The following is a 12,441-nucleotide window of genomic DNA, read 5'->3' as shown; positions in this document are numbered from 1 at the left end:
GGTTTTCTTACTTTCAATTTTATTATCTCTCCTTTGATTTTCAGGATTTCAAATTTGGTGTTTAATTGGGGATTTTTAATTTGTTCTTTTTCCTAGTTTTTTAGTTGCATGCCCAATCATTGAACTACCCTTTCTCAGTTTTACTGATGTAAGTTTAGAGTAAGCTAAGTAAGTTTAGAAATATAAATTTTCCCCTAAGTTCCTCTTTGACCCTATCCCATAAATCTTGGTGTTGTCTCATTGTCATCATTCTCTTTAATGAAATTATTTATTGTTTCTTTGATTTGTTCTTTGACCCATCTGTTTTTAGATTTAGATTAGTTTCCAATGAATTTTTAATCTATGTTTCCATGACCTTTTATTGACTGATTTTTATTGCTTTATGATCTAAAAAGGATACATTTAATATTTCTGCTTTTCTACATTTGGTTGTGAGATTTTTATGCCTATAGATATGGTCAATTTTTGTGAAGGTGCCATGTATAGCTAGGGTGATCAGTTTCAATTCTGTCAGTCCCACAAACCCATAGGGTTTAGAGGATAATGAAAGGTGAAAGTATCTAGGGGGAAAATGTAGGAATACAGGCTGTGCCTTCAGGGCAAATTAATTGTCTTGCTAGCCTCTTAATATGCAAATAAGGATATAGAAGTCTCTATGAGGTAGGAAATGTCTCTTTTGTATCTAAAGTGCTTCTTTTCCCCTCCTCGTACATTTCATCATAATAATAATATAATTAATAATAATTAACAGATATATTAGAACTTTAATGTTTGCAAAGTTCTCTTATCATTTTGATCTTCACAACAACCCTGGAAGGTAAGCACTATTATTACCAGTTTTACTGATGTGGGCACTGAGGTAGACAGAGATTAAAGGGACTTGGTAAAGTGACTTGCCCAGTCTCACCCAGCTGGCAAAGTATCTGAGGGTAGATCTGAATTCAGTTTTCCTTGATTTGGGACCCAGCACTCCACCCACTGTGCCATGTTGCTGTCTGCTAATGCTTGTTTCTTTTCAGCCCCAGAAATTTAGGACATTTCCAATCTTGGCTTTACCAACCCTAGAAAAAACGCCTGACTTCTTAACGTTCTGGAAGCTGGCCAGTGAGAAGCTACCCATTGGTGTAGATGCAGTGTTTTTCTCATCTATAGCTAGCCTCTCTTCTGAACCCGCATACCCTGGGAACTGGATGCTGCTGGGCTTACCTGGTTATACTTTCTTTCATTTAGGAACCAAAGCACCAGATGATGACAGAAAGCCCGCGTGACTATAAAAGGAAAAAATGGGAAAGAAAGATGCCTAATATCCTCAAACCATTTCACCAAAATGGCTTCATTGATACTTAGATTATCCATCACCATGAGACGGATGTAGGTAGAGAGGTGATATTATGCCCATTTGGTAAATGAGAAAATCATGGCATAAAAAAATGAAGAGGGCTGCCCAGCATCTTGAGGACTCATTGGTGAGACCAAGAATGAAAAAAAAAAATAAAGTCTTCTGATTCTTAACACTTCATCCATCAGGTCACACAAAAGCTATTCCTTAGTCATCCATTCCTCAATAATAAAATGGGTCCAAAACACTTAGTGGAATCCCTTAGGGATATTTCTTCACTTTGTACTGGTTCAAGATCTTTATCAAGAACTTGAATGAAAGCATAGATGGAATGCTTACAAAATGAGCAAATGACAGAAAGCTAGGATGAATGGTTAACATGCTGAGTTAACAGAGTCAAGATCCAAAAAGATTTCAGTGGGTAGTTAAGAGGATGGGCCAAAGTTAAAAAGAGAAAATCTAATAAATATAAGGGCAAAGTTTTATTCTTAGATTAAAAAGGACAAAACTTCATAAACACACCATGGGAATAAGAAGGGACTAAGCATTTATACAACACCTGCTGCATGCCAGTCACTTTGCTAAGCACTTTACAAAGATGGGAATGGTGTTCCTTCACAAAAACAAAGCTTATGAAAAAGACCTAGGAGTTTCAGAGAGCCACAGCTCAATGTGAGTCAAAAGAATTGACACAAAAGTCAGAAAAGTCCAAGCGATCTTAGAGAGAGTGTGTCCAGAAAATGGGAGACAATTGTCTCTCGGCTCTCTGCCTGGGTCAGCCCACACCTTAAGTATTGTGGGCAGTTCTGAGTTCCAAATTTTAAGCAGGACATTGACAAACTGGAGAATATCTAGACCACGTGAAAAGTCCATGAATTAGCAGTAGATTAAAAGGACCAGGCATGATTTGTCTAGAGAAAGATTTAGGAGGGATATGATAGTCGATGTCAACATTTTCAGGGCTTTTCTGTAGAAGAGACAAGGCTTGTTTCTCTCAGCTTCAGAGGGCAGAACTAAGAAGAATGGTTAGAAGCTGCAAAGAGAGGGAAATGTCAGCTTTGCCATTAGATTGATCCTCAAGTATAATGAGCTACTTTGAGAAGTAGTGGATCTTCCAGGGGAGGTTAGATGGCTATTCGATGGGAATATTATAGCAGAGATTCCTCAACTAATTGACCTTGGGGGAGTTTGAAAACTCAGATTTGTGATTACAAGTGGATGTTTGTAGAAAAAAAGGAGGGATGTAAAGGTGGGTTCCCCATTATCCCTTCGGTATTTCAAACTTGATAGTTTTGCTCCAGTGTGCCAACACTGATACTGTTGCGGTTACTTTCTTCCTTCCCTTAAACGCAGATACTGATGCCCACCCTCCCTATCTGTGGCACCCCTCTCCTGGAGACTGACTTCCCCTACAGCTTATGCACACCACCAGCTGGAAAACACTACCACACAACAGAAGTGTTGGACACTTACTCTGAGGGCTGGGCTTCAAGAAATGTCCCATCAAGAATAACTCTCAAAAGCAAACAAGCATCTAGAGTCCACTTATGAAGAAAGGGGTCCATTTAAAAGTTCCTTTAAGAAACTTTTTTTCAATGTCTATGTGCAATGTGTGAGCAAAGTGCTTGCTCCAACAGGTCTGGGGATGCTTTAAGGATTGGGCACTGGAAGTTAGGAACCTCAGTTTGAAGCCCAGTCTGGTAATATCACTTCTCTGAGGGAATCCTGGGATCACTGACAGAACACAGAGGGACCTTTGAGGCCATGTAGCCCATCTCTTCCATATGAAGGATGGAGAAACTGACACTCATGGTCGTTTTACCCAAGATAGGAGGCAGTTTCCTTATATAATTTCCGATCAAGTTGGGGGTGATAAATTCATATGCCTCCTACTTCCCAGCGGATCTTGAAGGTAATACAGGCTACTGGATAGCGATAGACTTGGAGTCAGGAAAAACTGAGTTCAAATTCCACTTCAGGCAACTGTTAATTAGCGACACAGGACAAGTTCCAATCCTTCCCAGCCTCAGACTAAGGTGCCACATAAAAGAACTTTGCCTCGATGAACTGGAAGATCCTTTCCAATTTCAAAGTTAAGATCTTGTGAAATCCTAGGTTTTGTAAACCCCAGATCAGGGGGTGAGGAACCTGCTGCCTCGAGGCCCTAGGTCCTCAAGTGTGGTCTTAGGAGTCAGTCAATGGGCTGCACTTGCGAACCTAGAGGGCCACATGTGTTCTCGAAGCCGCAGGCTCTCCACCCCTGTCCTAGATTATGCACTTGAGTCATTATTATGAATTCTATGTTTGAAGGAAAATGAAATTTTGAGAAAAGCCACAAGGAATAGTGGATCAAAGCGGCCGATTGTTGTCAAAAGATAGGAACAGTTAACCCCGGCAGTCAGTCCACAGGCAGGGAGAATGGACAGAAGTCCTCCCTCTCTTTCCCGAGGCAAAGAGGAGGAGTCACGCTAGGCAGCCCCACTTCCCAGTTCTCCCGGATTGCTTTGGGGCTGAATCTCAGCTAGTCGGGTCACTGCCAACCCCACCCCATTCACCCTTCCCCCACCCTCCCGACAAAAACAAGAATGCACTAGTGTTCTGAGCCTTCCACCCCGCCCCCCCAAGTTGAAAGGCCTGTTAGCCACCAGAACAGCCGCAATCTGCTCTAGCGTTTTGATGTAGTTTCTTTGTTGTTTTTTTGGTTTTATGAAGGCTGACGTTAGAGTAAGGGCGGGGGAAGTGGTGTAGTGGGGGGCGGGGCGGGGGGGGGGGGAAGGTTAGCAGACCCGAGGGAAAACTCCAATGAGGGTATGCTTTCAGAAAAAGTGTAAAACACCCATTTCTATCCTCTTCCATCATTCCCCACAGCTACACGGAGTGTGACACAACGAGCCCCTGAGAAGGGAGAGGACAGAGAGGGGGAACACGACCGACCCTCGGATGTCCGTGACAATCCATCCTTCTCCAACACACATCGCGGGCTTGCCATAAACAGACTCCCCGAATATAGAGCGGCACTCCGGTCTCCTGCAGTAGAGCCCCAGCATGAGGAGGAGGAAGAGGAGGGTATGTATGTGTATGTGTGTGCTTGCGCGTGTTTGCGTGTGAGAGTGTGTGAATGTATGTGCGTGACTGTGTGTATGTGAGACAGTGTGTGCGTGTATGCGTGTGTATGGACACTTCAGTTGCAGGAGGGAGTGGGCACGAGGATGGAGGGGCAATCATGGCCCCCCAGAAGCAGCGGGAGGGTGGGAGACCCCAAGATGTGGGGACAGAGGGCCACTCATTCTCCAGCAGAGGCAGGAGCAGGCAGCTTTCGGGGTCCCTCCGCTCCGCAGTCGTGTTCCCCCCCCCCCCCCCTCCGCACCCATCTCGTCTCACCCACCTGCTCAACCTCTCGGTCCACAGCTTTCTGGAACACCCGGGCCACCAGCAGGGTGACACTGCAGACGAGCAGGAGCAGGGACAGCGTCCCCACCGCGTAGAAGCAGCACTTGGCCATGGCCGGTGCGCTGCGCCCCAAGCCGAGGCGTCCTCGGAGCCCGGACGCTGGGAACTGGATGGAGCCCGGCGCCCCGGGCCCGTCCTGGCCCGGCCCGGTCACCGCGCCCACGCTCTCTCGGCCGGCCGGCCGGCTAAGCTAGGCGGAGCTGAGCTGGCGTTTCAGGGAGCCCCGGGGGGCGAGCTGCGGGCGGCGGGGGCCGAGCACGCCTGGGTTCTTGGTTTCGGTTTCCTAGAAAATCCCTGAGGGAAAGGCAGTGATCGGTATTCCCAGCGAGCGCTCAGGAGGCGGGCAGCGGGCACCGGGCAGCGGGCAGAGGGCAGCGGGCCGGCGCTGCAGCTTGGCCCCGCAGGCTTCCGCCCTTCACCAGGAGAGAGGGCAGCGGGCAGCGGACAGCGAGCGGAGGCTGTGCCCGGAGCAGCTGCTAGGGCGGCGGCGGGGGAGGGCCGGAGGCGGGCTGGGAGGGAGCCTAGGAGGCTGAGCTTATAGTCATGTGCCCCGTAGTGACGCCGGGCGTCCGAGAGGCTGAGCACCTGCCAGGGCCGCTGGGACTAGCGGGTGAGCCAGGCTGCCCCCCTCGACTGTCCCATCCGAGTGCTGTGAGCCCAGGGACTGCCGCTCCGCCGGAGGACTAAACAAAGAGCTGTGGGTGTGGCTCTTGGAGGAGAGAGGGGAGTGCGGCGACCAACTGCCCGCAGCCTCCTTCCTCACGGCTTTTATACTCAGTATCGCAGGTCCTGAGAAGCTAAGTTGCAGAGAAGGGGCCCACCTGCACTGGTAGAAAGTATTTCCTCACTTGGGAGTTCCTTATAATAAGGCAACCACTGATCCAGTCTCTATTCCTATCCTAGAATTTATAAATCATAAGTTTAGAGCTGGAAAGGACCTTAAGATCATCTAGTCCTCATTTTACAGAGGGGAGACTGAGGCCCCTAGAGTAACAGTTAGTATTTGAACTCAGGTCCTCTGACTACAAATTCGATGAAAGAAAAAAAGGAAGAACGAAAGAAAGAAAGAAGGAAGAAAAGAAGGAAAGAAAGAGAAAGAAAGAAAGGAAGGAAGAAGGAAAGAAAGAAGGAAAGAAAGAAAGGAAGGAAGAAGGAAAGAAAGAAGGAAAGAAAGAAAGAGGAAGAAAGAAAGAAGGAAGGAAGAGAAAGATGGTAGGCAGGAAGGAAGAAAGGCTGAATTTTTATATATATGTATATATATATATATATATATATATATATACGCATAGTTTTTTTCCTCAAAAGGAAGTAAACTCCTTGGGGACTGGAACAGTACATATACACACATACATGTAAACATATAAACATATATTATTTATGTATATACAGGATACTTACAATGTTTTTATTAACTGATAAGACAAATAACTATAATGTACAATAACACAGTGCTGGGGAGGGAGGGTCCGAGAGGGAGGGTTGCTTTCCCTATGGTTTAATCTAATTTCCTCTGGCTACACGTGGGGCTGGACAGATAGATCCTTATCATAATTGTCCGGATTATCATTCCTACTGTATTACCACAGAGGGATCAAAGTTCTCAATCTATGAGTTATTCTGGACTCCGCATCTCTCATCCCCGTTCCCAGAGCTCTATCCAATCTGTTGCCAAGGCCAGCTCATTTCACCTTTGCAATGTCTCTCCAATGTGCTACCCTTCTCTCCTCTGACCCTGTAGAGCGGCCCTCACCATCTCATGCCTGGATTGCTGCAATAGCTTTCGGAAGGGTCTGCCTACCTTGTCTCTCCCCACTCCAACCAAGCTTCTATTCAGCCATTAAAGTGGCTTTCTTAAAACACAGGTTTGACAAGGTCACTCCCCTGTTCAATAAACTTCAGTGGCTGCCTTTCACTTCCAGGATCAAATACAAAATGCTCTGTATGATTCTCAAAACCCTTAATAACGTCCTCTCCCCTACCTTTTGTGTTTTCTTATACCGTCCTCCCAGGCATGTACCCTTTGATCCAGTGACACTGACCTCCTGGCTTTTTGTCATTTTATTGGACTGTCTCTCATGGCTGACACTGCTCTGCCCACTGACCTCCCTGACTTCCTTTAAGTCTCAATGAAAATCCCATCTTTTACTGGAAATCTTCCCTGACCCCTCTTAATTCCTGTTTATCCCCTTTTAAACAAGATAGATCTAACCAAAAAATAAAAAAAGAAGTTAAGGATCTGAACAGAATTTCAGAAAAGTTAATTAAGATAGTCCTGGCTGTCTGTGAATGAAAAGAGAAAGTGGCAAACATACTTCTCAACTGTACATGGCACCTTTAGAAAAACTGACCTTGGATTAGGCATAAAGACCTCACAACAAATGTAAGAAAACAGAAATACTGAACACAATTTTTACTGATTACAATACAATAAAAATTATATTTAACAAAGGACCATTGAAAGAACGATTAAAAATTAACTGAAAACTAAATAACTTAATCCTAAGGAATTAGTGGATCAAAGATCAACAAATCAGGGAAACTGCAAATTATTTCATTAAAATAAGGACAACAATGAGATAACATACCAAAATTTGGGAATGCAGCTCAAGCAATCTAGGGGAAATTTTATTCTCTAAATACTTTTACCAGCAAGAGAGAGAAAGCACAGACTAACAAAATGGTAATGCAACTTAGAAATCCTGAAAATCAAAGAAGAGATTAGTAAAATTGAAGACCAAAAAAGATTTAATGAATAAAACTAGGAGTTATGAAAAATAAAATAAACCATTAGCTAATTCAGCAAAAATAATAGGAAAATCAAATTATTAGTATTAAAAATTAAAAATAATTCACAGTAATTGAACAATATATAGGTTTATTTCTATTTTTATAATTATTTTTAAAATATTTTCAATTATTTCATTCAATATTTCCCAAATAAATGGAAAAAATTAATATTCATTTAAAAACTTTTTGCATTCCTAATTCTCTCCTTCCTTTCCTCCCTTCCCCTTTCCTTGAGAAGGCAAGCAATTTTATATAGATTATATATGCCAAGTCATACAAATTTCCATATTAGACATGTTGCAAAAGAAAACACAGACCAAATAAAACCCAAGAAAAATAAAGTTTAAAAGTATGTTTCAATCTGCATTCAGAGTTTATTAATTCTTTCTGGAGGTGGATAGAATTTTCCATCATGGGTTCTTTGGAATTGTCTTGGATCATTGTCTTGAACACAATGGCTAAGTCTGTCATAGTTCATCATTGTTAAAATATTGTTGTTATTGTGTTCAATGCTTTCCTGATTCTATTTACTATACTTTGCATGAGTTCATATAAGTTTTTCTAGGTTTTTCTAAAAACATCTTGCTCATCATTTCTTATAGCACAATAGTATTCCATCACCATTATACACAACCACCTGTTTAGCCATTCTCCAATTGATGGACATCCCCTCAATTTCCATTTCTTTGCCACCACAAAAAGAGCTCCTAGATGTATTTTTATGAATGTAGGACACTTTCCCTTTTTTTTTTTTTGGATCTCTTTGGGATACAGACCTAGTAGTGGTATTCCTGGACCAAAGGATATGCAAGTTTTATAGCCCTCTGGGCATAGTTCCAAATTATTTTCTAGAACAATCATTTTACAGCTCCACCCACAGTACATTAGTGTCCCAATTTTTCCACATCCCCTCCAGCATTTGCCACTTCCCTTTTCTGTCATGTTAGCCAATCTGCTAGGTATGATGTAGTATCTCAGAGTTGCTTTAATTTACATTTCTCTATTCAAAAGTGATTTAAAGCATTTTTTTCATACAACTATTGATAACTTCTTCTGAAGAAATCCTTTGACCATTTATCTACTGGGGAATAGTTCTTATTTTCGTTAATTTGACTTGGTTCCCTCTACATTTGGAAAAATGAAGCCTTGCTCAGAGAAAGTTGCTGTGAAAAATTTTTCCTAGTTTCCTGCTTTCCTTCTAATTTTGACTGCATTAATTTTGTTTCTGCAAAACCTTTTTAATTTTATGTAATTAAAATGATCTGTTTAACTTCCTGTAATCCTCTCTTTTGTTGGATCGTTAACTCTTCCCTTATCCATAAATATGACAAGTACATTTCCCCCCTATTCTTCCCTAATTATATTACACTTTATGTGTAAATCATTTACCCATTTTGACCTTATCTTGGTATTCAGTGTGAGATGTTGGTCTATGCCTAGTTTCTACTAAACTGCTTTCTAGTTTTTCTAGCAATTTTTGTCAACTAGTGAGTGAGTTCTTAGTGCAAAAGCTTGGATTTTGGGGTTTATCAAACACTAGATTGCTATGGTCATCTACTACAGTGTACTGTGTATCTAATTTACTACATTGGTCCAATTCTGTTTCTTGGCCAGTACCAGATGGTTTGGATGATTACTGTTTTGTAATATAGTTTGAAATCTGGTTACTGTTGGGCCATCTGCCTTCACATTTTTTTCATTGATTCTCATGATATTTTTGATCTTTTGTTCTTCAGATGAATTTTGGTTTTTTTTTTTCTAGTTCTATAAAATAATTTTTGGTAGCTTGATTGGTAGGGCACTGAATAAGTAAATTAATTTAAATAGGATTGTCATTTTTGTTATATTGGCTCAGCCTACCCATGAACAATTAATATTCCTTCAATTGTTTATATTTCTTTGTGTAAAAAACATGTTTATCATCATTATTATTATTTATCTCTATTTGTGTGAAAAGCACTTTGTAATCATGTCCATATAGTCCCTGGATTTGTCTTTGGGATAGACATTACAGATATTACAGATAATATGTGCTCTTGATTTTACCTAGATACTACTTGTCATTTTAATAAAGGATCCATTGATTCCTATGCTTTCTTGTATTTTTAATAGGACTTGGCATTGTATTTTTTCTAAGATTTTTTCTGCATTTATTCACATAATCATGTGATTTTTTTGTTATTGATTTGGTCAATTATGCTGATAATTTTCCTAAATATTGAAGCAGCCCTGCAATTCCTGCTATAAGTCCAACCTGATCACAGTATATGATATTTGTGATATATTACTGTAATCTCCTTGCTGTTATTTAAAATTTTTGCATCAATATTCATTAAGGAAATTAGTCTATAGTTTTCTTTCTCTGTCTTTGCTCTCTCTGGTTTAGGTATCAAAATCATATTTGTCTCATAAAAGGAATTTGGTGGGAATCCTTTTTAACCTATTTTTACCCTCTGGTTTTAGAATATCAGGGCAATTTTCCTTGATAATTTCTTGAAAGATGATATCTAGGCTCTTTTTTTGATCCTGGCTTTCAGATAGTCCAATAATTTTTCAATAATCTCTCCTGGATCTATTTTCCAGGTCAATTGTTTTTCCAGTGAGATATGATTCGTTGTTTTCTATTTTTTCATTCTTTTGGTTTTGTTTTATAATTTTTTGATTTCTCATAAAATCATTAGTTTTCATTTACTCCATTCTAATTTTGAAGAAATTATTTCTTCAGTGAACTTTTGGACTTGCTTTTTCAGTTGACCAATTCTGATTTTTAAGGCATTCTCCTCCTCATTGGCTTTTTGGACCTCTTTTGCCATTTGGGCTAGTCTATTTTTTAAATTTAATATTTATTTTTAGTTTTCAACATTCACTTCCACAAGATTTTGAGTTCCAAACCTTCTCTCCATCTCTCCCCTCCATCCACCATAAAGCAGCATGCATTCTGATTACCACTTCCTCCACTCTGCCCTCCTTTTATCACACCCCTCCCTTCTCTTATCCCCATCCCCTCTATTTTCTTGTAGGGCAAGATATATTTCTATACCCCATTGCCTGTATATTTTATTTCCCAGTTGCATGTAAAAACAATTTTTAACATTTGGTTTTAAAACTTTGAGTTCCTACTTCTCTCCCTTCCTCCCTCCCCCCCCATCCCCGCTGAGAAGGCAAGCAATTCAATATAGGTTATACATGTGTACTTACGCAAAATGCTTCCATAACAGTCATATTGTGAAAGACTAACTCTATTTCCTTCCATCCTATGCTGCCTCCCACTTATTCTCTTCTCTTTTTTGACCCTATCTTTCCTCAAAAGTGTCTACTTCTAATTGCTCCCTCCTCCCATTTGCCCTCCCTTCTGTCATCTCCCCCACCCCCTGCTTATTCCTTTCCCCACTACTTTCCTGTAGTGTAAGATAGATTTTCATATCAAATTGAGCATGCATGTTATTCCCTCTTTAAGCCAAATATGATAAGAGTAAGGTTCACTCTTTCCTTCTCACCTTTTTCTCCATGGTTAGTCTATTTTTTAAGGTCCTATTTTCTTTAGCATTTTTTGGGTCTCCTTTAGCAAACTGGTGACTGGTTTTTCATGATGTTCTTACATAGGTCTCCTTTCTCTTTCTAGCTTTTCCTCTATTTCTCTTACTTGATCTTCAAAATTCTTTTTCAGTTCTTCCATGACCTGAGACTAATTCGTATTTTTCTTGGAGGCTTTGGGAGTAAGAGCTTTGACTTTGTTATCTTCTTCTGGTTGCATGTTTTGAACTTCTTTGTCACCAAAGTAAGATTCTATGGTCTGATTTTTTTTGCTGCGATTTGTTCATTTTCCCAGCCAATTACTTGACTTTTTAGCTTTTTGTTAACGGAGGGCTCTGCTTCCAGTGTGGAGGGTGTATTGACCCAAACTTCAGGGGTTTTGTACAACTGTTTTGAAATATTTCTAGGGACATATAAATTTTCAGTTCTTCCAGGGTGGTATGATCTCCGGCCTGTGTACTGGTCTGTGAGTGACCACAAGCTCTCTTTTCTACCTTGAAACTACCAAGAGGACCTCTACACTGCCACCACAAGTTTCACCATGCCAGAGCTCCTTTTCACCCCAAGATCAGCACCCAGGTCTGCAACCCAGATCCAAGCATAGGCAAAGCAAGAGAATCCTGCCTCAGTGCCAGCAAAGGGTTCCCTGCAATCTCCATTCTGATTGATCACTTAATCCCCACACCGTATGTGGGTCCAAGAGCTCAGGAAGTAGCTGCTCCTGCAGTTGCTATGCTGCTACCACTGCCCAGGGGGTAAGACAAGATCATACTCCTCTCTTACTCAGGTCTGATAGACCTTTCCTATTGACCTTCTAAGTTGTCTTTGGCATTTATGGTTTGAGAAGTCTAGAAACCACCCCAGGTACCAGTGATTCAGTGCCCTGAGGTTTGCTCCAGTCCAGTCTGTGCCACCCAGCCCATATTGGACTGTGCTCCTCTCCTAGTCTGGTGCAACAGACATTTCCTGTCAACCTTCCAGGTTGCCTTAGACTGGAAATCTGTTTCACTCTATCATTTTTGTGGGTTCTGCTGCTCTAGAATTTATTTAGAGTCATTTTTATTTGGAGGTGTTTAAGGGAGAGCTCAAACAAGTGCCTGCTTTTACTCTTCCATCTTGTCTCCACTCTTGACCCACTCATTCTTTAGGATTAGATTGTTTAGTTTCTTTGTTAAAATTCAATTTTTTTTTTCAATATAAGTTCAAAATTGTCTCCTTCCCTCCCCACACTGCACTAGAGAAGGCCACCATTTAACACACACACATATGTACACACATATATGTAAAAATATGTTGTGCATACTTCTGTTTATCAGTTCTTTCTCTATAAG

General features: G+C 41.2%; 1 protein-coding gene across 1 annotated transcript in view; it reads right to left on the bottom strand.

Moving 5' to 3' along the window:
* Positions 1–5,295, bottom strand: part of SCARB2 (scavenger receptor class B member 2) — a 68,735-nt gene extending 63,440 nt beyond the window's left edge. Inside the window, exon 1 of the mRNA XM_072624099.1 lies at positions 4,725–5,295. Within this exon, the coding sequence (XP_072480200.1) occupies positions 4,725–4,841 (117 nt within the window). The 5' untranslated portion in view covers positions 4,842–5,295. The remainder of the gene's footprint in view (positions 1–4,724) is intronic.
* Positions 5,296–12,441: the final 7,146 nt, after the last annotated feature.

This window comes from Notamacropus eugenii, chromosome 7 (genome assembly GCF_028372415.1).
Source record: "Notamacropus eugenii isolate mMacEug1 chromosome 7, mMacEug1.pri_v2, whole genome shotgun sequence".
Classification (NCBI taxonomy): Eukaryota; Metazoa; Chordata; class Mammalia; order Diprotodontia; family Macropodidae; genus Notamacropus; species Notamacropus eugenii.
This window is presented reverse-complemented; position numbering and strand designations above follow the sequence as displayed.